A 27,362-nucleotide genomic window follows, 5' to 3' on the forward strand; every position below is an offset into this window, starting at 1 on the left:
AGGCGTTTGATACTGTGCCACATGGGGAATTATTAGTTAAATTGGATAAGATGGGCATCAATAGGAAAATTGAAAGGTGGATAGGGAATTGGTTAAAGGGGAGACTACAACGGGTCCTACTGAAAGGTGAACTGTCAAGTTGGAGGGAGGTTACCAGTGGAGTTCCTCAAGGATCAGTTTTGGGACCAATCTTATTTAATCTTTTTATTACTGACCTGGGCACAAAAAGTGGGAGTGTGCTAATAAAGTTTGCAGATGATACAAAGCTGGGAGGTATTGCTAATTTAGAGAAGGACAGGGATACCCTACAGGAGGATCTGGATGACCTTGTAAACTGGAGTAATAGGAATAGGATGAAATTTAATAGTGAGAAGTGTAAGGTCATGCATTTAGGGATTAATAACAAGAATTTTAGTTATAAGCTAGGGACGCATCAACTAGAAGTAACGGAGGAGGAAAAGGACCTTGGAGTATTGGTTGATCATAGGTTGACTATGAGCTGCCAATGTGATATGGCTGTGAAAAAAGCTAATGTCGTCTTGGGATGCATCAGGAGAGGTATTTCCAGTAGGGATAAGGAGGTTTTAGTACCGTTATATAAGGCACTGGTGAGACCTCACCTGGAATACTGTGTGCAGTTCTGGTCTCCCATGTTTAAGAAGGATGAATTCAAACTGGAACAGGTACAGAGAAGGGCTACTAGGATGATCCGAGGAATGGAAAACTTGTCTTATGAAAGGAGACTCAGGGAGCTTGGCTTGTTTAGCCTAACTAAAAGAAGGTTGAGGGGAGATATGATTGCTCTCTATAAATATATCAGAGGGATAAATACCAGAGAGGGAGAGGAATTATTTAAACTCAGTACCAATGTGGACACAAGAACAAATGGATATAAACTGGCCACTAGGAAATTTAGATTAGAAATTAGACGAAGGTTTCTAACCATCAGAGGAGTGAAGTTTTGGAATAGCCTTCCGAGGGAAGTGGTGGGGGCAAAAGATCTATCTTGCTTTAAGATTAAACTCGATAAGTTTATGGAGGAGATGGTATGATGGGATAACATGGTTTTGGTAATTAAATATTCATGGTAAATAGGCCCAATGGCCTGTGATGGGTTTTTAGATGGGGTAAGATCCAAGTTACCCGGGAAAGAATTTTCTGTAGTATCTGGCTGATGAATCTTGCCCATATGCTCAGGGTTTAGCTGATCGCCATATTTGGGGTCGGGAAGGAATTTTCCTCCAGGGCAGATTGGAAGGCCCTGGAGGTTTTTCGCCTTCCTCTGTAGCATGGGGCATGGGTCACTTGCTGGAGGATTCTCTGCTCCTTGAGGTCTTCAAACTACAATTTGAGGACTTCAATAGCACAGATATAGGTGTGAGGTCTTTTTTAGGAGTGGTGGGTGAAGTTCTGTGGCCTGCATTGTGCAGGAGGTCAGACTAGATGATCATAATGGTCCCTTCTGACCTAAATATCTATGAATCTATGAAAAAAAACTGATTTACTGTATTACTATTGTCAACTGAAAAATAAGGGGTTTGTTTTGCAAATGGTGTGGCAAGAAGGACTGGTACATGCCTTCCAACCAGTGTCTGGAAAACTAGATGAGATAACCTTGCTTTCTGATATTATTATCCTAGTGTTTTATTTGAAAGGAAAGTTCCTTTATTGTTTTTTCTCTCGACTATGATTTAGGGCTAGATTCCAATGTCCTAAGTCATGCTGAATAGTACCTTACTCTGCAAACAGTCCCATTTTAAATCAACAGGACCACTTGTCGAGTAAGGTGTCACCTAACATGAGGAGGGGTATCAGAATCTGGCTCTAAATGGATTTCTGGAAATGTGAAATTGGTTCATGATTTCTGGATTCCCCTGGTTTTCTGGCTTTCTGTGTCTTGGTGCTAACATACTAATACTCTGATTTTCAGAGATGCAGAGCTCCTGCTGATTTAAATGGGATTTGTAGCATATCTGAAATTCAGGTCATTAGTACCTGGCATTTTAAGTCTACAACAAGCACTTTTGGGGCCTATTTCTGAAGCAGAATCACCATGAGGAGCCACTAGTCCACACTAACAACAATCATTTAGATATCATTGCAGCAACTTCATAATGCCACACAGATTTTAATGGAACTAATTTATTCCTGGTGTGGTGGCGCTGATTTTAGTGGGGTTGAACCAGGTGTAAATCAGCACTCATTTGGCCTGATCATATTTGTTATGCTCTTTCTAAGAAGCATCCTGACAGTGCTTCACATATAATACAGCATTGAAAAGCACAGGAATAACTCAACTTAACAAATCCTTCCCATTCTAGAAAATAAATAACAAAGATATAGTGATATCAACATGCATGCTCTAATTGTGTTGGGGTGACACACACGGAACTCAGTTAGGTGACATCACTTCTCACCTGCTGAAAGTATCCTGCCCCAAGCCGCCTTCAGGAGCGGAGTCCCTCACGGAAGTATCTCTGTATGAAAAGACATAGGCCAGTTAGAATCCCTTGAAGCATTACCATCAGGACTGCTAGATTTCCCAGGATTCCCAAGATTCAGCAGTATACATCCTAATATGAAGAAAAAATTGCTAATGTTATATGCATTCATCAAGACGTTTACACATTATAACGGAAGTTGGGGGACTGTCACAGGTTGGCTGCCCTTTGTGGCTCGGTCTACACTGCCACTGGGATGAGCTTCCCAATGGGGATAGACAGACAAGCTAGCTCCGCTCGAGCTAGCATGCTAAAAACAGCAGTGTGGCCACTGCAGCATGGACAGCAGCTCAAGCTAGGCACCCAAGTCCAAACCTACCGGACCTTCTGGACCCATACTTGGATAGATAGCCCAAACCATCACCTGTGTCACCCTGGCCACGCTGCCATTTTTAGTATGCTAGTTTGAGCTGCACTTCCACATCTACCCATCCGTAGCATGCTCCCTACTGCAGTGTAGACATACCCTTAAGTGGGGGTTGGGCTCAACTATGCCAGTGACCTAGCAGCTGTCTGTGAGCTGGTCCTGATTTGGCAACTTAATTATACTAGTGGCCCCAGCTGTGAAAGAGTCAGGAAGAGACTAGATAAGGAGGAAGGAGAACTCAGTTAGGGAGGACCTAGGACAGAGGTGGTAGGAAGTACCCACTGCCTGGGAGGAGTCAGGGGAAGCAGACTGAAGAAGGCAGCAGGGACAGAATTAATCCCTGTGGTGGGGCCTAGAAAAGGGACAAGGTACAGAGAGGCAGTCCTGGAGGCGATTGGCATTCTGGCAGAGCAAACAGGAACTGGGAGGACCTAGGGAGAAGCCAGAGGCCTGGGAACCAGCAGAGAGGCTGTGTTAAGCACAGGCCACAGGGAAGCAGCACCAGGGGCTTTGAGGTTGGAAGTGCCCCAGGAAAACTGGTGGGTAGGGTTAGCTCAGTGGTTTGAGGATTGCCCTACTAAACCCAAGATTGTGAGTTCAATCCTTGAGGGAGCCATTTAGGGATCTGGGGCAAAAATTGGGGATTGGCCCTGCTTTGAGCAGGGGGTGGGACTAGATGACCTCCTGAGGTCCCTTCCAATCCTGATATTCTATGAAACAGCTGCCCATCAGAAGAAGCAGACCTAGCTGTTTAATACAGGGTCCCTGGGCTGGAGCCCACCTTCAAGACCTGAGGAAGAGGTGTGCAACTCCAACATAAAGACTACTGAGCCCAGGCTGAGGACTGAGCCTAAAGCGTGGGATGAGGAATAGCCCAAGTGAGGGCAGAAATATCTCTGATGTTGGGACATTTTTGGACTTTAGTTGTACTTCTGTCATCCTGGAAGGGGTCTGAACTAGAAAGGACTCAGAGCTGACTCACTGACAGAATCAGGCCACTGCAGGGCCAAAGCGGTGACCAACGGGGGCACAAGGGGTGAAGACCCCGCAGGGCCTTGACCTGATGCCAGAGGTGCTATGGTGGTGAGTTCAACTGCTCACAGGCCCCCTTAACATTTCCTCTTTGCACCTGTAGCAGCTGCCTCTCAGGGCTTGGTGGGTGTATCGTGACAGAGTATGGAACCCACTGTCCTTCCCACCTTCAGCAAGCTTACAGCACAGGCTTGTTTTTCACAATAGCTGCTTTGGAAACTATTAATAGGTTCCATCCCGGAACTTGGTATTTCCCAGCGCTTCCTTCCCTGGCTACAGCCTCACAAATCTGCCTGCAGCCCAGGCTTTCCACGGGGAATGGGGGCATGTGGCGTCTGGGCCCTCTGTGCCAGGGCAGGGCACAGCCCAGAGAGCATGCATGGAAAGATACTATGCAGTGGAATCTACTGTATTAAACTCCTATTTCATCCAATGATATCCAATAACTCCCATGGATCACAACTCCCATAGTATGAATTCCTGCCTTTTCCCAATCTGGTCTCACTTATCAGCCACTGTAAAGTTCTTATTGCACAGAAGTGTTAGGTTAGACTGTGGACCACGCATCTGGGTCAATTTCCAGAACCTACCAAGGACACGGATTGATTTAAAGTGTCAGGTTTGGGAGGTTTCTTGGCTGTGACCTAGAGAAGCAAAATGTTGATTAAATTTTGGAGCTTCACAGAAACACTCCCTTTCCATCACCAGCCCGGCTACCATGATTGCATCCAGGCCGAAAGCCCATTCTATCAGGTATTTTACTCATAAAGCACCACCTCTTCTGCATCAAGGCACTGGAGGAGAAAACTATTCACATAAATAAATGCTTTACTGCAATCCAAATCTTCAAAAAGTCAGTTCTATCCCAGCTGGAGAGAAGCATATTGTTCCATCTGTCCATATGCCCTTTTTCTTTCTTTTAGCAAAAGATCTGTATTCAATTAATGTAACTTCCCTAAAAAAGGAGCCATGTTCACTCCCAGGGATTTCTGTAACGTCCTGAGGATGACACCTTCAGATTCTTTATTGGGGTTTGAAACAAGCAAAAAAGAGATTGCCCTTGGCTAATCCTTACCAGGCTTTGCACTGAGCCTGGAGCGTATTGGAAAAGAGTTTTGGGGTTTAATCAGGATTGTATGAATACCTATGAGGTGCAGACCTGATCAACAGAGCTCACAGATATGTGCCACACTAATGTATCTCAGTGCTTTGATATTAAAAGAACTTCCAGTCACCTGGAACACAATACCAGGGATTTTCTTCACTATCTTTAAACCTATCTTGCTAATCAACTCTACTGCCCATTGTTTCCCAAAAGCTAGTCCCTCTGGTTTTACTGCATTGAGGGATTCCCAGGCCAGAAGAGACCTCTGTGAACCTCTAGGTAAAATACAGGCCACAGACTTTGCCAAAATAATTTCTAGAACATATCTTTTAAAAAACATCCAATCTTGAGTTTAAAATTGTCAGTAATAGAGAATTCACCATGACCCTTGGTAAATTGTTCCAATGGTTAATTACTCTCATAATTAAACATTTACACCTTATTTCCAGTCTGAATTTGTCTAGCTTCAGCTTCCAGTCATTGGATCCTATTGTACCTTTCTCTGCTAGATTGAAAAGCCCATTATTAAATATTTGTTCCCCATGTAGGTACTAAATTGAGTCACCCCTTAACCTTCTCTTTGTTAAGCTAAATAGATTGAGTTCCTTGAGTCTAACACTATAAGGCATGTCTAAGCCTTTAATGATTCTTCTGGCTCTTTTCTGAACCCTCTCCAATTTATCAACACCCTTCTTGAACTGTGGGCACCAGAACTTGACACAGCATTCCAGCAGTGGTTGGACCTGTGCCATACACAGAAGTATACTTTAGCTGTATTAAAACACACATTGTTTGTGCTGTTTTCCAAGCGATCCAGATCACTGTGAATCAGTGCCCTGTACTCTTCATTATTTATCACTCCTCCAATTTTTGTTTCATTTGCAAAATTTATCAGTGATGATTTTTATGTTTTCTTCCAGGTCATTGATAAAAACGTTAAATACCATAGGGCCAAGAACTGATCCCTCTGAGACCCCACAGGAAACACACCTGCTTGATGACAATTCCCCATTTACAGTTACATTCTGAGACCTATCAGTTATCCAGTTTAATACATTTAATGTGTGCCATGTTAATCTTATATGGTTCTGTTTTTTTACTAAAACTATAATGTGGTACCAAGTCAAACATCTTAGAGAAGTCTATGAGGTTAACACTATTACCTTTATCAACCAATTTATATTCTCATAAATAAATCAAGCTAGTCTGACAGGTTCTATTTTCTATAAAACCATACTCATTGGCATAAATTACATTACGCTCTCATTTTTTTAAATTGAGTCCCATGTCAGCCATTCCATTATCTTGCCCAGGATTGATGTCAGGCTAACAAGCCTATAATTACCTGGGTCATCCCATTTACCCTTTTTAAAAATTGGCACAACATTAGCTTTCCTCTAGTCTTCTGGAACTTCCTCATTGTTCCAAGACTTATTGAAAATCAATATGAATGGTTCAGTGAGCTTAACAGCCAACTCTTTTAAACTTCTTGGAAGCAAGTTATCTGGACCTGCTGATGTAAAAATGTTTAGCGTTAGTAGCTTCTATTTAACATCCTCCAGAGAAACAAGTAGACTAATTCCCGGATTATTGGTCAAAGTCTGGGACATTCTCGGTCAAATGACAATGTTTCTTACTTGCTGTATATATCCTGTCGCAAGCTGCATGTAACAGCAGGTTCTCTACTTGCAGCATCCCTGTATGGGGGAAAATGTACCACAGTTAACAATATCAAGAAAAGCACTACTTTGAGGATTGGCAGATATAGTCATTTTCTGAGGGATAATTAGTTCTGGAAAAGATTCTCCAGTCCTCATGTCAACTCACATGGGGAACACAGTATCACAAAGGAGAGAGAAAACGGTGAACAAATCTTTCCAAAGAAACTGTTCCTTACAAAATGTCAAAGATTCACTGGTCTTTTTGCTAGACGTTGAAAACCATTTCTTGAACTCATGGCTGAATTAGCAACAAAGAAAACAATGGCTTATCTCACTTCCACTATAAAAATATAACACAGACACTCATTATAAGCCAGACATTGGCAATTCAGCACTGTTGATTGCCCTGTGTTCTGAAACATTCTTCTCTTATGATTAAGGCCCTGTCAAATTCACGGCCATGAAAAACACATCATGGACCGTGAAATCTGGTCATCCCCCCCGGTGAAATCTCGTCTTCTAATGATTCTACCCTATACTATACAGATTTCAGGGGGGAGACCAACGTTTCTCAAACTGGGGGTTCTGACCCAAAAGGGAGTTGCTGGGGGGGTCGCTGTATTGTCACCCTTTCTTCTACGCTGACTTCAAAGTTGGGCAGGCAGAGAGCAGCAGCTGTTGGCCAGGTGCCCAGCTACCAAGGCAGCGCCCCGCCAGCAGCAGCATAAAAGTAAGGGTGGCAACACCATAGCATGCCATTACTTCTGCGCTGGTGCTGGTGGTGACTCTGCCTTTAGAGCTGGGCCCCCGGCCAGCAGCCGCCGCTGCCCCGCTCTGAAAGCGGCACCGCTGTCAGCAGCAGCACAGAAGTAAGTGTAGCAGTACTGCCCCCCCCCCATAATAACCTTGCAACTCCCCCACCCAACTCCTTTTTGGCTCAAGACCCCGACAATTACAACACTGTGAAATTTCAGATTTAATGCTTGATGCTGACGACGCTGATTTCTGGTTCAATAAAAAACAGCTGCTCTACCCAAACAGTAAAAAAGCGTGAGAATGGGATGTTTGGCATATGAGACTGATCTGACAAAGCCCCAGTTTTACATACAATGGGAGAAAAATAATTCTTGAAATAAGGAATATATTCTAATGCAAAATCATGAATGATTATCATCTTTACAAACTCTCTCTATTTCTGGATCCAGAGCATCAGGCTTTTACAAGTGATACTGGTTTTGATTTTTTGTTTAACGTGATCTATGAAGTCATGGTAGTATGTTAAGAGAAACCACTCGCCTGTCTCCCGCATGACAGGATACTTCCATAATACAGAAGAAGGGAGTTCACAAATGATCATAAAATCTGAAATGCTTACATGAAAAGTAAATAAACAAGACATCACAGGGCTGCAAATGATGCAGTCATTTTCTAGTTCCACTACCATCATAGCCATATATCATCCTTAGCCTGTGATGTGGATTCATTAGACCATGGCGCAGATACCTTGCCTATCTTTTTAATTTGGGTCACCATTCTCCTTCTGCACTCTTATAAGCAACCACTACTCCAGCAGCTTTTGAATAAGGGCTGTTGCATGAGCAATATGGCTAATTTCTCTGGATAACTTGAGTTCACTTCTAAACCCAGGTTTCCTGTACAACAGCATCCTGCACTGCCCCCAAAGCACTTGAGTGGCCAGATTTTCGTTTCAGAAGACTATATACATCCAGAGTAATTTACACTTTTCTTACATTGTGTTTCTCAAGGTGGCTAAAGATAACTCTCTCCTGCCATCGCTGTCATTCTTACTGAGAACCATGGAGGGGATCTCATCAATCGTATTTCTTAATTCCTGGAGAAGCCGCTTTAAATCTCGCAGTGGGTCCTCCTTCACAATGGCTGGCTTGGGTGGCATCTGAATTAAATATTCATTTATAAAATAAATGTTTAAAATGGCATTTTGCTGTCCAGAACCTATATATATCCAGCTAAAGACAGACATTTCTTTTTTGTTCTCAATTATTAGACTTTTAAACTCTATTTTAGAGGAAGCTATCTAGAGGTTTGATCATGAAAATTTGATAATTATCAAAATACTTTATAAGAGGTGACTATACTATGTAAGTTAATAAGCTGTCTCTCAGAATATTGTAAAGAAAATCATAACATGTTTATATACACAGTACTGGATGTAGATGTAAATTTTTATATACATACACAAATACTATGTTCAAAAAACATTATTAAGGTTGCAAAGTTAAGCACTCAAAAGTTAGGAAATGCAACCTTAATTCAGCCCCCTGATGCATATGCATTGTAAAGCAGTCTTTAATGACATGATCACAAACTATATTTTCCACAGAACCTCCATCTCATTCAGTGTACATGATGCACAGGCAAATAATGTCTGGGTGCAGGAAAGCACAAAATGACCGGGAGGAGAGGTGGCGGGCTGAAGAGAGTAAGTGGCGGGCTGAAGAGAGTAAGTGGTGGGCTGAAGACAGGGCTGAAGTTCAAATGTGGCGGCAGCATGAAGAGCGGAGGCAGGCTTCAATGCTGAAGCTGCTGGAGGACCAAACCAGTATGCTCCAGTGTATGGTTGAGCTGCAGCAAAGGCAGCTGGAGCACAGACTGCCACTACAGCCCCTGTGTAACCAACCGCCCTCCTCCCCAGAGTTCCATAGCCTCCACACCCAGATGCCCAAGAACGTGGTGGGGGGGCACCAGCCAACCAGCCACTCCACCACAGAGGATTGCCCCAAAAAAAGAAGGCTGGCATTCAATAAATTTTAAAGTTGTAAACTTTTAAAGTGCTGTGTGGCATTTTCCTTCCCTCCTCCACCACCCGTCCTGGGCTACCTTGGTAGTCATCCCCCTATTTGTGTGATGAATGAATAAAGAATGCATGAATGTGAAGCAACAATGACTTTATTGCCTCTGCAAGCAATGATTAAAGGGAGGAGGGGAGGGTGGTTAGCTTGCAGGGAAGTAGAGTGAACCAAGGGGCAGGGGGTTTCATCAAGGAGAAACAAAGAGAACTTTCACACCGTAGCCTGGCCAGTCATGAAACTGGTTTTCAAAGCTTCTCTGATGCGTACTGCGCCCTCCTGTGCTCTTCTAACTGCCCTGGTGTCTGGCTGCACGTAACCAGCAGCCAGGCGATTTGCCTCAACCTTCCACCCCGCCATAAACGTCTCACCCTTACTCTCGCAGATATTGTGGAGCACACAGCAAGCAGTAATAACAGTGGGAATATTGGTTTCGCTGAGATCTAAGCGAGTCAGCAAACTGCACCAGCGCGCCTTTAAACGTCCAAATGCACATTCTACCACCATTCTGCACTTGCTCAGCTTGTAATTGAACAGCTCCTGACTACTGTTCAGGTTGCCTGTGTACGGCTTCATGAGCCATGGCATTAAGGGGTAGGCTGGGTCGCCAAGGATACATATAGGCATTTCAACGTCCCCAACAGTTATTTTCTGGTCTGGGAATAAAGTCCCTTCCTGCAGCTTTTGAAACAGACCAGAGTTCCTGAAGATGCGAGCGTCATGTACCTTTCCCGGTCATCCCACGTTGATGTTGGTGAAACGTCCCTTGTGATCCACCAGTGCTTGCAGCACTATTGAAAAGTACCCCTTGCAGTTTATGTACTCGCCGGCTTGGTGCTCCGGTGCCTACTCCAAATTGATTCCCAACTGACCGGTAGCTGTCTGGCGTTGCAAGCTTCCACAGGGCTATCGCCACTTGCTTCTCAACTGTGAGGGCTGCTCTCATCTTGGTATTCATGCGCTTCAGGGCAGGGGAAAGCAAGTCACAAAGTTCCATAAAGTGCCCTTATGCATGCGAAAGTTTCGCAGCCACTGGGAATCGTCCCAGACCTGCAACACTATGCGGTCCCACCAGTCTGTGCTTGTTTCCTGAGCCCAGAATCGGCGTTTCACAGCATGAACCTGCCCATTAGCACCATGATGCATGCACTGGCAGGGCCCATGCTTTCAGAGAAATCTGTGTCCATATCCTGATCACTCACGTGACCGCGCTGATGTCACCTCCTCGCCCGGTATCGCTTTGCCAGGTTCTGGTGCTGCATATACTGCTGGATAATGCATGTGGTGTTTAATGTGCTCCTAATTGCCAAAGTGAGCTGAGCTGCCTCCATGCTTGCCTTGGTATGGCGTCCGCACAGAAAAAAGGCGCGGAACGATTGTCTGCCGTTGCTCTGACGGAGGGAGGGGCGACTGACGACACGGCTTACTGGGTTGGCTTCAGGGAGCTAAAATCAACAAAGGGGATGGCTTTACATCAAGGAGTATTTCAGGCAGGACTTCACGGAGGGTTCCAATAAGAAATGGTGCACCTAAGTTATTGTTCTTATTGGAACAAGGAGGTTAGCCTGGCCTCTGATTGATACATGGCTAGATTTACCTCACTGCACCTTCTCTGTGAGTGACTGCAGTGTGACCTAGAGGAATGAGTCCCCTAGACGGGGGAGTCGGGGGGAAGCAAATGAGTACAAAATAAATCTGGTCTATTTCTTGTTTTGATCCACTCCATCTATCTTTTACATCTTTGGCTGGCAGCAGACGGTGTAGAAGGACTGCATGCCATCCACATCTCATGGCTGCCCGGCAGAAGATGATGCAATAGGACTGCTAGCCATCCTCATCTCTTGCCTGCCCGGCAGAAGATGGTACAGTACGACTGCTAGCAATCCGTATCGCCTGCCTGCTCACCATAAGACGGTTCAATAGGACTGACTGCAGGACTAAAGAGAATGACCTGGTCAAGTCACTCCAAATTTAGTCCCTGCGCCCATGTCTGCCCAGGTGCTCCTGGCCGACGTGGCCAGGAGCACTTCGGACATGACGATGACTGCTACCAGTCGTACTGTACCGTCTGCTGCCACAAGGCAAGGGGTTGATGCTGCTGTGTAGCAATGCAGTACCACGTCTGCCAGCACCCAGGAGACATAGGGTGACGGTTACCTGAGCGGGCTACATGCTTGCCGTGGTATGGCGTCTGCACAGGTAACTCAGGAAAAAAGGCGCAAAACGATTGTCTGCCCTTGCTTTCACGGAGGGAGGGAGGGAACGGGGGCCTGACGATATGTACCCAGAACCACCCGCGACAATGTTTTAGCTCCATCAGAGTGCTCCATTGTGACTGCTCTGGACAGCACTCTCAACTCAGATGCATGATTGTTTGCCATTGCTCTGACTGAGGGAGGGGCGACTGAGGACACAGCTTACAGGGTTGGCTTCAGGGAGCTAAAATCAACAAAGGGGGTGGCTTTACATCAAGGAGTATTTCAGGCAGGACTTCACGGCGGGTTCCAATAAGAAATGGTGCACCTAAGTTATTGTTCTTATTGGAACAAGGAGGTTAGTCTGGCCTCTGATTGATACATGGCTAGATTTACCTCACTGCACCTTCTCTGTGAGTGACTGCAGTGTGACCTAGAGGAATGAGTCCCCTAGACAGGGGAGTTGGGGGGAAGCAAATGAGTACAAAACAAATCTGGTCTATTTCTTGTTTTGATCCACTCCATCTATCTTTTACATCTTTGGCTGGCAGCAGACGGTGCAGAAGGACTGATGCCATCCACATCTCATGGCTGCTTGGCAGAAGATGGTGCAATACGGCTGCTAGCCATCCTCATCTCTTGCCTGCCCGGCAGAAGATGGTACAGTACGACTGCTAGCAATCCGTACCGCCTGCCTGCTCACCATAAGACAGTTCAATAGGACTGACTGCAGGACTAAAGAGAATGACCTGGTCAAGTCACTCCAAATTTAGTCCCTGCGCCCATGTCTGCCCAGGCACTCCTGGCCGACGTGGCCAGGGGCACCTCGGACATGACGATGATGGCTACCAGTCATATTGCACCGTCTGCTGCCAGAAGGCAATGGGTTGCTGCTACTGCGTAGCAATGCAGTACCGCATCTGCCAGCACCCAGGAGACATAGGGTGACGGTTACCTGAGCGGGCTACATGCTTGCCGTGGTATGGCGTCTGCACAGGTAACTCAGGAAAAAAGGCGCGAAACGATTGTCTGCCCTTGCTTTCACGGAGGGAGGGAGGGAAAGGGGGCCTGACGATACGTACCCAGAACCACCCGCGACAATGTTTTAGCCCCATCAGGCATTGGGATCTCAATCCAGAATTCCAATGGGCAGCGGAGACTGCGGGAACTGTGGGATAGCTACCCACAGTGCAACGCTCCGGAAGTCGACGCTTGCCTCGGTACTGTGGAAGCACTCCGCCGAGTTAATACACTTAATGCACTTAAAGCATTTTCTATGGGGACACACACACTTGAATATATAAAACCGATTTCAAAAAAACCGACTTCTATAAATTCGACCTTATTCCGTAGTGTAGACATGCCCTGAGAAAGCAATAAAAACCTTTTGCACTGGAGTTACTAAAGTTCTCTCAATGGTGCATTAGTATTCTCAAGTTAAATGTCAGCATTTGTTTTACACTGGAGCCAGCGAAGATAAAGCTAAACATACTGTAAATATACAAGGTCCAGTTCTGTCTTCACCTGGCCACACTCTCTAGACAGGTTATTCTCACACAAGGGAAGGGAAAGGCTGTGCACATGGCCCTTTCCACAGCACTGCTGCCTGCTACCCACTCCCATAAATCTGTGGACACTAATGTAGCTCCTGTAGGAGCTCTGCTATTTGGGACTCCCCCGAGCCACAGCTGTCTCTATAGGAAATGTGAATTTCCAAAACACAAAGAGTAAAGAAGAAAAAATTACTATAGATTTTATCTGCAGTATCTTATATTTCCCCATGGGATTGGTGGGGACAGTCTGCAACTTTTGGCCCTGTACCCCTCCCTACATGTGGAGCCTGTAGGGGCATGGAGGGGGCATGCCATGAGCACATGCAGAGGGCTGATGGGGCCTTAATTAGGTGCAATTCCTACTGAGATCAGTGGATCTGTGTGAGGACAGAATTGGTCCCACAGTACATATTTACTGATAAAAAATAAGGTGTGTGCATAGTGACTGACGCACCCACACTCTGTTGTGTGTTAATAATCATGGGCTTGATCCAATTGCTACCAAAGGTAATGGAGACTCCCATTTACTTTGGTGGGAGCTGGGTCATGTCCTATATGGAGAATCATATAAAAACTATAGAGAAAATAATGAAGAATTATTTTCTGAATAAGACTTCAGTTAAATCTATAATTTAGGTGTATTTAAAAAGAAGGGAGGAAGGTTACATAATCTAATATTAATACAAAAGCTGTCATAAACTAAAAGGGAAAAAAATCAGAGAAGGCAGTATGGGAAGGAACTTTTAAAACATTCTCCTGCAGAATCTGTAACCCAAACATTGCAGGATTGTACTAGTACATGAGAACCAGAAAAGGAAATTGGCTGGAAACTGGAAATCTGACTAGTCTTTTCTCACTGTCTATGCTGAGTGAGTTTCAGAAAACGCACATCATAAATGGTGAAAAGTAAAATGTATTTCAGTGTAGTCTTTGTTTCAATATTTTAAAGTGTTATTAGCGACACAGGTAAGGAAATTTGTTTTGAAAAGCTAATTTTCATTCTCCAACTGCTAAGACAGTTTTAGCTAAATAAAAAGAAAAGAAGTAAGTCCATAATATGAGAAGTTATAGGAAATGAATTAATCCTGGTAGGTAAGAATCCTTTTGAAAAACCCCAACTGGACATCTGTTTTTGAACTTCGGAACTGCTCTGCGTCATGCTGACTTCACAGTCTAGAGCAGATACTCACGTGAGGAATGAAGCCTTGAGAGGCTTGGGAAGATGGTACATTAGAGTGGGGATGAGTAAGTGGCAATGATATGTGGCGTGGCTTTCCAGAAGTAGAACCTGATGTATATCCTGGGCCCTGCAGTTCCTGCCGAAGAACAGTAGTCAGGTGTAAGCAGACAAAATGGTGTACAGACTAAAGACTTTTGGACAGGGACCATCTTTGTTATGTGTTTTTTACAGTGTGTAGCACAATGGGGCCTTGGTCCAAGATTCTCAAAAGTGAATAATGACTTTGAGTGCCTCAACTGAGACCCCTTTAGGGTTGTCTCAGGTTGGGAACACAAAAATGGAGGCACCCAAAATCTATAGTCACTTCTGAAAATCTTGGCTGGTCCATGACTGGGGTTCCTATGCAGAATAAAAAACAATAGGATCATACTGACTGCAAGGAATCCTGAATGGCAGCAGGCAGTTTGATGCTATAAAATATGGTCCCCAGTGTAGTCCTATAATCTACTTTACAAGGTACACACAAGTTAACCCTTTTAAACCATTAGTCACACACACTTCCAGCAGTTTGCTTTGTGCTCAGAATTCCATGTATTGCTGTGGTGGTTACAACTGTTTTCTATCTGGGAACCACTCAGGGATAATGATTCTTGGGAGCTGCCACAGGGTGGCTCACCCCTTAAAGGTTGGGGTGAGCAAGGCCTGATTATAGAAAGAGTCACACATGAAAGAGAACAGGGTGATTGTCCTATAAAGAGCACCAGGAGGCTGCAGTGGTGGGAGCATAGCATAGTGAAGAGAAACTGCAGAGTGTGCAAAGACCTCATGTGGGGAAGGCCCTGAGACCAAGGGAGCTGTGACAGACAGCAGCCCAGGGACCAGGCAGTTTCTGTGGAGAAACATGGATGGAGTCTGGGCCTAAAGGCAAGAGCTGGAAGGCTTAGCCCCAGCTAGGAAGAGCTGGGAGGATGGGCTGTGAGAACAAGCTAGGACAGAATAAGAGCTCTGGCTATGAGAGAAGACACCAGAGCTTAGTATGGACTCTGATGTGGTGATGGGCTTTATTTTGGGACCCAGCAATGGTTCAGAACTATTTCTGTTATTGAAGTGGCTCTAGGCAGGGGTGATAATACAGTAAGGAATTGTTTCTGCTATTAAATCAGCCCCAGGCAGGGGTGATGTTATCCTAGAAAAGAATTATCCTATTATTAAGCCAGCCACAGGCAAAGGGTGGTGACATCCATGTGAAAGTTGTGTGCGGTTCTTACAGGTCCTACAAATGGGGCTAAAGGGATCAGTGTGCCTGTAAAGTGACCCATGACCAAGACGGGGTGCTTAGTAGATGGCCATCCTGCTATAGGAGCCACTACAAAACAAAAGTGTCCCAAATTTTAATGTCAAGTTAAATAACTTATTACTGTTCTTGGTGCATTATTCATTTTCATATATAATTCAATAAAACTCTCAAATTCTAATTCACTTGAAACTGCCAGAAAATTTCAGGAGTATCACAGAAGTCTTAGTACTTGTCACAGAATCATTATAACTTTAATTCATTTTAAATCATACCCTGATACCCTTACTCACATGGAATAGTATTTTACAAGTAAGTGATATCAGAGGCACCACTTGTGAAGGGGTGATACTGAACCTGAGTTAAGGGTAACAGAGAACCCTTGGGCATATGCTGAAGTAAAAGGAGGGTAGTATTAAAACTAGAACCAAGAGTAAATGCCTACACTTTTCAGTCCACATATTAGCTATAAAGAACTTACTTTTACATCCAAAGTGTGTTGTAGTTTGAAGCGCATAGCTTCTTGCTCCTGACACTGGATTATGCACTGACATTCTGCAAATTGCATAGATGCCTGCAAGAGAGAATGAGATTTAATTAACCTTTTCTTTGTTTTCTATTAAATGTTTTTAATCCTTTCTCTCTAATAAGAACAAGGGGCCCTACAAAGAGACATTTTATTTGTATAGTGCCAGCAGTGTGGTAAGTGCTTTCTAGAAATATAAGACCAGATGCCAGCCCTGCAGAACTTCCAAAGGGCAGCTGAATTGCCATATGACCCTAGTAGCAATGATACCCACATAACAACCTTAAGGAAAGGAGATATTCCTATTGGAAAGAATCCTGAACACCTATGGGATTTGTTAATCCAAGCGTATTAACTGGGCAAAGCCTCTTCAAGGCTTTAAAATGGATGAGAGGGTGAAGTTGGTGACTCGTTTGGAATCTAAACTCTGTTAAATAATACAACTTGTTATATAGTGGAAAAATGTGATATATGCAGATATGATAATACGTATTCTTGTTCTTTATTTCTGTAGCAGGAAACTAAGCAACAGGAGCTGGGGAAGTTTCTGAGCCCAAGCTCTACAGTGAGGCAGAGAGAGACAGGGACATTTTAAGGAGGGTGTTTTCATAATTCTAATAAAGTTCCTTGTTCAGTGTTAGAAGAAACTGAGTTTCTGTCATTCTTTACCATTGTCACATGACAAAAAGGCAGTTGACTCTCTATGCTCACTGAAGCATGGCCAATACAGTGTTCATACACATAATTAGCTGTCTCTTGTTTGCACAGTAGTTTCCATTTCAACATTCAACTCAGAAATAATTTATGAGCAGCAGGTTGATCAATTACATTTAATGATGTCTACACAGCGGAGGCTCTCCAGGGCAGGTAAGATAGGCACTATCTGTCCTGTCTGACCATCTGTTATGATCTTTACCCACGGCTTTAAATGGGCTCTGACTGTATTTTTACAGTTACTTTTCACCCACTCACTTTCAGACAGCACCAGCCTTCATTTTGCCTATGCCTTTGTTAGTTGGCTGTATTATTCCTGTATGTCCTGTTACACACAACAAAGCTGTGCTAACAACATGATTAAGGTTGCAGAGTCAAGCACTCAACCTTAGGAAAAGGCCAGAATTAAGGATGCCTGTGGTGCCGGCTCCGCATCTGATCTGTCTTCCCCCCTCTCGCAGGCTGAGTGTCCCTCCCTCGGCTTCTCATCCCAGTCACCCCAACAGCTACCTTGTCTCAGTCTCCTTGCCCAACCAGTCTCTGTCCACCCCACAGGCTCCTAGCTCTAATCTACTCCTTCTCCGCACCCCACCAGGACTAGCTCTCTTCCCCTCTGTATATGAGTCAAGCACATTCCTCTTGTATGCTGCCTGTATGCCTGGGGGGAGGCGGACGTTGTGGCACACGAGGGAGAGTCCCCCTTCTCTGAGTTCCTGTGCCCAGTGTCCCCTGGTGGCCCATGCAGTCCCAAGATGGCGTTTGCTCTGTGGGGATGGCACATAGGAGCTGTGAGGGGTTAAGCATGGCCAGTGCAGATGGAATTTAGCTGCCAAACTCTAACAAGTCTAGACTGAAGATATGCAAATGGAGATTTTTTTCAAAAGTTTATAGCTTGGTGAAGTTTGGGTGTTTTTCACAGGGATAGGAAAAGGCACATCTGGGGCCCCAAGGCAACCCCCTTGCTCTACAGAATGGAGGCACTTGAGCTCCTCCATGAAATGGTTGTAAAAAAAGAAAAGCACATTATTTTTCCACAATATCTTTTTCAGAAAGGGATGAACGGTTCTAGCTGAAACTCTCCTGAAAACTTCAGCCTGAGGCAAAACCCAGCATGGAAACTTTCAGCCTGAATGGTTAAAGCATGGCAAAGTTGTAAGCAACAGGAAACCATGTTATCCTGGGAAGTGTTAGGCAATTTTAAGTTTGGTGTTGCTACCAGCTCCACCTCTAACAACAGTTAGTTTTACATGGCTGTTGGGTCCTCACCTGGAGTGCTGCCTAGACCCAGGGGGCAGGATCTGCCACGATAAGCTCAACCAGACAACAATTGCAACAGCACATGGTGCTTACAATCCTCCCTGCACTGGGAGGCCTGCAGCCTCCATAAATGGGCAATACTGGCCATGGTGACCACCAGGCACATACAGATTCAGTGTCTCTCTGGCAGGGCTCCTACAGAGTCCCGACCACAGAACACCCAGTGGCAGGTAGCAGTGCAAGCAACACCTGCCCTTCCCTAGGGGTGAATTCTTCCCTTCTGGCTCAAGGAGGTGCAACTTGTATCTCCCAAGCGCTGGGGCTAAATTAAGGCTTCTGTTAAAGAAACCAGAAATGTATTAATGTGAGGTCCAGGTCAAGGTTTTAACAGACGTCCTCTCTTAAGGTCCCTTCTCTTCACAGGAAATAGTACAGAAAAGTTTGGGGAATGAAAAATGTGACTGAACTAAGAGCTACCTTATCAAGAGCTGCCTCCATGTTAGCAATTTTTTCTTTCAGACGTCGATCTTGTGACCTTAGGATCTCCAGCTCTCCAGTCATCTTGTTGTTTTCTGTTGCAATACAACTCAGTTCTTGGCTTAGTTTATTTTTCTCTTCTTTCAGATAATGCTTCTCCTGCATTTGTAGAGATAAAGACCAAAGTGAATATGAGATAACAGTTTAGGATTGCTAACATCATACACAGCTGTTGTCTATGAGCTTTATGACTTGAAGTAGTTTATATTCTTTTAAAATTTTTCTGTGAACCTTTCCAGAAGCTCAGCTATCATACTAAGCAGAAACAGGAATTTTCACAATTAAAAGTGTAGAGTTATAGAGTTAGGCTGTCACCTCACAGAGCCTTGAACCATTTCAAATCTGAAATTTGAAGCTTTGAGAGTATATGAGCATACTCATGCTCCACACTTTTATAAGCTCTTCCATTGCCCAATATCAAAGAAACAACTGTCATACTCCATGCAAGTGACTAGATCCAAAGCTAGCAGAGGAGGATGAATTGCTGTGAACACATGTAGGTGACAATCCAGTCAACTCTACTGGTAACTAAACCATTTATCTGTCTTGGAATCCACTAGACAGACCTTTGTTAAGAAACTGACAAGCAGTATCCACCAAAACTTGAACTGCTGAGAATCTGAATTAAGATTTCTGCTAAACTCTCTTCCAAAGCAAGCACCCACTGTGGCATGATAGTATGAACAATAATGTTTACAGAAAATATGAAAATAAGTTATTTTTGACAATTTTTGTCAATCAGGATATGTTAGCTAATAAATATAATCGTTTCCTGCTATTGAGCAGAATGAACCAAAATCACCTCTGGATGGATTTTTCAGTTAGGAAATAGTATCTCAAATCCAGCAGCAAACAAAACTGAGAGGTAAAACTGAGGGGAAGCACTGAGAGCCAGATTCAGAAGGATGTGCAAGAAAGGGGAGTTGGTTGGTAAGAGGGCGTGAGTCTAAATGAGTTTGTAAGTAATTAAGGGCCTGATTCTCATTTACACTAAGGTTACTTTCATCTGAGCTGGCAGTAAATTATATTTACACCCAGTTTAGGGCTCCTTTACATCACTAGAGCAGTGTAAAGTGACTTAGGGCTTGGCTACACTTACATTTTGTAGCGCTCTAACTTGCTGGCTCAGGGGTGTGAAAAATCACCTCCCTGAGCGCAGCAAGTCAGAGCGCTTTAAAGCGTTAGTGTAAACAGGCTCCCAGCGCTGGGAGCTAATCCCCTCGTGGAGGTGGATGACCAGGAGCACTGGGAGAACTCTCTCCCAGCGCTCGCGGGCGACCACACTCGCACTTCAAAGCGCTGCCGCAGAAGCGCTCCCGCAACAGTGCTTTGAAGTTACCAGTGTAGCCATGCCCTAAGTGTATATGAAAATTAGGCCCTAAGTCTGAGGGAATTTAAGTCAGGAGAGAGACTAATTGATGTAACATTCAACTGGAGGAAGCCAGATGAAGGTGTAAGTTATGCTAGCTAATACTCCCTTTGGTCTCTCTTGGACGAACCCTCAATCTCTACTTGGAACTATTTATCTAAATATAGTTAAATACTTTTACTTGGAGCTCTTGTGACCTTAGTTGCATTTGTCATTGCCTCCTCCAAGAATTTAATCTTGCTCTGCAATGCATCTATCTGTCCTCTCTTGGCTGTGATTTGCTTCTGCATTCCCATTGCAACTTTCATAGCTGTAAAAGACAAGGTTCCCAACTGATTAGTCCTTTATGAACAAAATGGATCAGGCATGATGCTTTCTGTGTTCTTATTTGGAAATCAATTGTCAATAATACACTAAAAACAGACTGAGGGTTGGGATCCTGCAGTCCTTATGTGAGCAAACTTCCCATTAGAGCCAATGGGAGTTTTGCCTAGATGGTGACTGTGATATCAGTATAAACAGAAGAACCTAACCTGGAAAATTTAATATAAACCACCTCATACTCTGAGGAAATTCAATTCCAAATTTCCTGGCTTAATCTGATTCCTAGTAAACCATAAAACAACAAGGTGTCTGCATATGTCACTGTTTTTTTATTCCTTTTATAAAATATTTGAATTACCACTAATAACAACTACTGAAGGAATAAATATATTTACAAATTCCACTTGTTAAAAAGACAAACAAATATGACATAAAAAAATCAACTTCCAAAGTTACCATGGCCGTCGGAACCTTCCATAGTCTTTAAAGTGGCTCTGGTTTGTTCCAGTTCAGCTTGGGCAGATTTCAATTGCTTTCTGAGTTTGCTTGTGATACCTTCCATCTCTTCACTTTTGTCTCGATAATTCCTCTTTAATTTTTCATATTCCTCTGTTCAATGTAAGCACATTGAATTGAATGAAAGTGTAAAGTGATTCATAAAATCATCCACCTGTTACTAAAAGGTTATACAGATGTACTGTTTAATCCCTTAAAAGGAATATTATATTTATGTAACTAACATAGAAAAAAACAAATTAAATTTGCTAACAAATTAAAACACGTCATATTCCATTGCATTGCTACAATGTCATCAAAAGGCAGTGTTTCCCCGGAACAAAATGAGATGCATTTCCTAACTGTTCTCTAAAGCTACCATTCTACAACGTGACAGTAAAGCTATACTTCTTAATTGTGCGCTGCTCAGGGATCAGACTGCCCATTGCTACCTGGTGTGGCATAGCTACTAGTGAGATAAAATATTTGACCTGTGCCCATTCTCTCAGGCTCTTTTTCAGAACTCCAACCTGCTCTATGTCCTGATAAAGCTATAAGCACCCCCTCGCCACACAATCCCACCTTGAAATCTCTTTGGCACAGCTCCAACTCAAATGCCTCCCTCAGACAGCTCTGACCACCTCAAATTCCCCCAATTGTCCTGCACAATGCTATGATCCCCACACAACTCCCTCTCCCTACCAGCACAGCTCTGGCTCCCAAACAGTGTGCCCCCTCCAGCTCTGGACCCTCCATTTCAGACACCCCCCCCCATGCCCTCACACACTTTAACTGTTATTACCTTTCACAAAATCTGAGGACAGACTTTCCAAGTAAAAGTATGTATATGGTTATCATCTACTAATCTTGCTGAGGTCAGAGTTAAGGTTGTGCATTGGAGCATGACTGTGGGGAGCTGGGCATCTGTATTGTGGGTGTGTCTATGCTGAAAATGAATGGGGGAATCTGTGAATGTGTGTGGCTGGCATAATGTCTGGCATAGTACAGCATGTGAATTGTGGTTGGTCTGGTTGCCTTAATGGGTGACTTCCTTGAGTTCTGGAGACTGTGGTGAAAGGAAATACAGTTGTACAACCTCACCTTGTAGTTATGAGTTTCTGAGCAGGCTATTATTGGCAGTGATAGGGCTCAGACGCTTTCTGCCAATATCACATACTGTATGTCCCTGGCATCTTGATCTCCTTTCATGCACAGTATTTAAGGAATGCATTTGCTAATGTCCTCTTTCTGATAGGTTAAGATACAAGATTTTACAGAATGCCCATAACAAAACAAATTAAAACATATTTCACTACAGTTTGATAATAAACAGTTAATAGGATTTGCCAGAAAAGTTTATTTAAATTATGGAACATTGCACTATCTAGCTTCCCTGTATAATACCTGGGGAAGAAGGAAGGCTCTTGGTGAAGTTTATATTCTGTGACCTACTAGGGTTTTTATTCTGGGCCCCACCGAAGGTCAGGCTGTGCTAAGTATTTTTGCACAAGGCCCTGGGAGTTATGCCTCTAGATTACACCATCTTCACTGTATACTAGAAATCCAAATAATGAATTATCGCTCTGAGGCAGTCTGACCATCAGTGTACTCTATCTGGGAACCTCTTACTTGACTTTACTAGTAGCCATATTTGGATTGAGCAGGCAGCTCTTCTATTTTTAACATCAGCCTGATTTAGGAGATATCTGATCTGAGGCTCCCTACCTGCGAGGCCGGCGAGCTCAGTGCGACTGGCTTTCAGCTCATTCATTAGTTGGTCTCTTTCCAGTTTCATATCCTTTACTGCACAGAGTCTCTCAGTGCAGGTATTTATCAGTTTAACTTTTTCCAGCTCCAGCTCACTCAATCTGGCCTCCATTTCACGGATTCTGTCTTCTTTCTTGTCCATCACAATCTATTTATTTAAATAAATAAATTATAATAAATCTATTAATTAACAATTAAGACACATACACAACAGGATTATTTGAAATCTGATTTTTGTCATGAAATAACTTGGTGCAAAGATGAAAACTAGAATGGAAAAGACACAGTCTTAAAAATGGGGGGATAAATGCATAAACAGATTATTTCAGCATATATATCTATCTCTCCTAACCCAAGTGATTACTGTTTTTAACAAAAGGTGCTTTGGTCTTAAGCACTATCAGAGTTCAGCTAGTGGCTAAATCAGTTTATAAGATCTCTAACTCACCGATGTTTTGTGTTTTGATTTCCATAGTTACTCACAAGATTTTTAAAAAGACTGATTTGCACCTGTTCACCTGTGAATGAACTGGGATTTGAAATGATTTCTTACCAAGTTGATGGAAACTAGGTTGAGCCTTTGGGAAGGTGCTCAGTATACCATCTACATGAGGTGACCATGAGAAGATCCAGGGTAAAATGGTACTTGAAACCAGAAAAGTCACATGCTCCAAAGGTTGTAGGGGCCATAGCTCAGCTGTGGCACCCCATACACATCACACAACAGCAAAAGTACAAGGAGGCAAGGATGGCTTCATACTAAACCAGCACTGAGAGAAGACGGAGCTGATGAAGAGGTAGATCAGAATATTTTAGTAATAAGGTCCTTCGGCTTTGAAGGCTGCTGTACATGAGGTGGGAGACTTCCGTATATGAGTCTCTGAAGTGAGAGCCCTGCTAAGTTTAGGGTCAGATACAGCACTTGCAAAGTCTCTAGTGGATTCAGCCCAAGAAACTTAGAACCATGCTTGTAATAGAACCAGGGAGTCAGCTCTGGATCTGATGATGCACTGCAAATCTCCTTAGCCTGCACACAGAACTCTGGGTGCTGAACTGACATCAGACCAGAACCAATGGAGATCATTGGAGAGGGCTCAAATGTTCCTCCAGTGCTGAACTGATCAAATTATTTCTATAAGAACCAACAAATCTGAACCTCTTGGAATTGAGTAAGCTCTAAGAACCAACCTTTCCTTTTCTAAGGAGTCTTGTCAGCTCGTGGATATGGCTAGCTTAGAATGCCTCTTCTTTAAAGAAGATGTCTGGTCTAAAGGGTATGCTCTAGATGAGGAATGTTTAATCAGTCTCAATGAAGAGTGCCACAAAGGTTGAGAGTGCTTCTCCTTCTGTAACTGAACACTCATAATTACCACTACTCAGTAACAATACGATTCTTTCTGTTTTGTTGAAGGTGTGGTCTGACACCTTCAGATCTGACATCTCCAAGGCCTTCAAGATTGAGTGCTGAGTGGACAAAATTTCTTCCTAAACGTTTGTCTACTTCTCCCACTCGCCTCTTGCCTGAGGTGGTGGGGGTGGTGAAGCCTGTATGGTAAGGGGTGCCTCACAGGTTGGTCTGTCATGCACTTCTCATTGTCATCAACCTTTGAAGCCTAAACACTTCTCTGAATCTGCCTATGAAAGAACAAACTAGTTCTGGATCTAACACTACTGTTGTTATAGTAACAATTAACATCAGTTATAATGGCTAATTCTTATACTAACATCCACTGTTATTCTAAAACTAATTCACTGTGTAATCGAGAGCAATGAAGCAATGGTTCTATGACTTCTATCACCATTAGAAAAGAAGCTGAAAATGGTAGGCTGGCTTTTTATAACCACAATTCAAAATGTTTAGGTCTGCAGATCAATGCATTCACACCACCACCTGCTGCTCAACTGCCTTAGAGTGGGACACACAATGGCTGGAGCACTATTCTGACAGTGGGGATCCACAGTGGTAATTTTGTGATGAAGAACACTCTTTTGCCACCTCCTTCTAGTCCTTGTTTGTTCTTTGGTAAAATGATGGAGCAGATGAATTGGCCTATAGATTATAAAAATAAGAGGCTAAGCTATTCACACAGACACACATTTGGTTGTGCATAATTGGGTAATTGCACACATTGTTAAATTTGCATTTGTTCAGGCAATTATCCCTTTGGTATATGCAAAAGTATGCTTTTACGTGTGCAACTCAGGTGCACATTTTTGAATAATTAGTCCAGTTTAGTTACTACTCTGACTCATGGCCACAGAGTGAAATCCTGGCCCCGCTGAACTCAATGGCAAAACTCCCATTGACTTCAGTGGGGCTAGGATTTCACCCATAATGTGTTAATTTCAGACCTAGAAATATTTATTTTTTCATACAAACTGATCAAAATAATAATGATAACATAATGATAATCTTCCCAGCCATGATAGGTCTTCTAAATGTTTATAGATTCCTAGGCCCATTTTCTGACCTGCTTGAAAACACACAGTGAACATATCGACATATGGATTTTAAAATAGAATGAACATACTGTCTTGCAGAGACGTAAACACGGTGAAATGTACAGACCTTAAGTTCTTGTACTTCCAGTTTCCTGTCACTGATTTCTTTCACAAGCTGAGATTTCTCCACCTCCATTGCACCAGCAGTTCGGCCATGCTGGCCCACAATCTGGGTCATGGTATCAATTTGCTTTTGAAAGATCTCAATAACTCTTTCCTTTTCCATCACCTGCAGTTTCAGTGTCTCACGCTCCGACTGCACATTTTGTAAGTAGTCCCCTTCATTCTTTAAGTGCTGGAGTTCCTGCAACTTACTATCTACCCGTGACCGGAGCTTCTTGATTTCCTCATTGGTAATTTCAATGGCTCTCTCCTTCTCTTGCAGGCAGGCTGTCAAGTCAGACACGGCTCTCTCAGAAGCCTCCAGATTTATCTTCTTGGCTGTCAGATCTTCAACTACTTTACGGAGCATCTCTTTGGTTGATTCTAGCTGGGCAGTCAAGGAGGAGACTCTTTCAATGCTTTCATTCTTTTCCTTAATTGCAGCCATCTGAATGGTAACAATAAAATGGTCAGTTTTGACAACCGTATTTTCTATCTACCTATCTATGAATTTTCTATAGCATCCATCATAATAGTATCTAAGAGCTTCATTAGTAAATTAGGTTTGCATGACAAGGACCCTAGTGGATTTCATGATTCTTCTGCTTTTCGTCCTTCCTTGATAAAGGAAACATAGGGTGAAATATAGAAAAAAAATAAGTAGGACTGATGTGAAAAATAGAATAAACATATTAACTGTCTCTAAACTATTTAGAGGAGACAGGTCTAAATCACTCAATATATTAAAGCCTGGCCAATTGAACTTTACAGCAAACATATCCTGGAAAAAGTATGTGTGCGTCAATAGTACATAAATTTATTGCTGTAGTCAGCAAAGTGCATAGACTTTAATGGGACAACCTCCAACAGGAAGCATCGTCACCCAAGTGCCAATAATAGTGCAGTACAGATGCAGAAGACAAGAATGGACCCAGAAATATCAGGAATTGAAGGTAGAATTTCATGGGGTGGGTGGCTGCAGGAAGTAGTTGTCGTGAAAGCCTGGCTGGTTGGTGGCAAATAAAGGAATCAAGTTATAGACAAATTAATTTGACGTAAAGTGGAGAGCAGCAGCTGACAGGATTAGCACTGGATTACATATTTGGAGTTTGAAGATTTTTTAAGAGGATGCAGCAGCTTGAAGGAAGGAGTTGACTCTAGAGCTTGATGTCCAGGAGCCTACTCCATTGAAAGCAACAGAACAGTCCTTTTGGACGCAGGGCTCAACTCAGCCCAGTAATTAGGCTGTGGACATAAACACCACTATGTCCCAATGAAATACTGTATAGAGTGGATCAATTATGAGGGCCTTTAGTTCACTAGTCCTTCTTGCAGAAGTGATTGCCACCAGAAAGATCATCTTGAAAGAGAAGTGAAATAGAGAACAGTCCACAAGAGCTTCATAGGGTGCTGCTATTGGTCCTGTGCACATTACATTTACTGTACATGCACAAAATGCAATTTCTGGAGGCTTATAACTGATATTTCTAAATGAGAATGTGCTAATAAAATTTGCAGATGACACAAAGCTGGGAGGTATTGCCAATACAGAGAAGGACCAGGATATCATACGGGAAGATCTGGATGACCTTGTAAACTGGAGTAATAGTAATAGGATGAAATTTAATAGTGAAAAGTGCAAGGTTATGTATTTAGGGATTAATAACAAGAATTTCTGTTATAAACTGGGGAAACATCACTTGGAAGTAACAGAGGAGGAGAAGGACCTCGGAGTATTGGTTGATCACAGGTGACTGGAGCTATGAGCCGCCAATGCGATATGGCCATGAAAAAGCTAATGCGATCTTGGGATACATCAGGCAAGGTATTTCCAGTAGAGATAAGGAGGTGTTAGTACCGTTATACAAGCACTGGTGAGACCTCACCTGGAATACTGTGTGCAGTTCTGGTCTCCCATGTTTAAGAAGGATGAATTCAAACTGGAACAGGTACAGAGAAGGGCTACTAGGATGATCCAAGGAATAGAAAACCTGTCTTATGAAAGGACACTCAAAGAGCTTGGCTTGTTTAGCCTAACCAAAAGAAGGCTGAG

The 27,362-nt window shown here is 43.3% G+C and overlaps 1 protein-coding gene across 1 annotated transcript in view; it reads right to left on the minus strand.

The window, feature by feature from the left end:
* CCDC158 (coiled-coil domain containing 158) overlaps positions 1–27,362 on the minus strand; it is a 62,593-nt gene that overhangs the window by 13,672 nt on the left and 21,559 nt on the right. The window contains exons 11-20 of the mRNA XM_073340430.1: positions 25,275–25,757; positions 22,664–22,853; positions 20,900–21,052; positions 20,317–20,429; positions 18,691–18,849; positions 16,198–16,290; positions 14,433–14,558; positions 8,418–8,581; positions 6,643–6,702; positions 2,418–2,477 (exon numbers count right to left, since the gene is read on the minus strand). Coding sequence (XP_073196531.1) covers positions 2,418–2,477; positions 6,643–6,702; positions 8,418–8,581; positions 14,433–14,558; positions 16,198–16,290; positions 18,691–18,849; positions 20,317–20,429; positions 20,900–21,052; positions 22,664–22,853; positions 25,275–25,757 — 1,601 coding nt within the window. The remainder of the gene's footprint in view (positions 1–2,417; positions 2,478–6,642; positions 6,703–8,417; positions 8,582–14,432; positions 14,559–16,197; positions 16,291–18,690; positions 18,850–20,316; positions 20,430–20,899; positions 21,053–22,663; positions 22,854–25,274; positions 25,758–27,362) is intronic.

This window comes from Lepidochelys kempii, chromosome 4 (assembly GCF_965140265.1).
Source record: "Lepidochelys kempii isolate rLepKem1 chromosome 4, rLepKem1.hap2, whole genome shotgun sequence".
Classification (NCBI taxonomy): Eukaryota; Metazoa; Chordata; order Testudines; family Cheloniidae; genus Lepidochelys; species Lepidochelys kempii.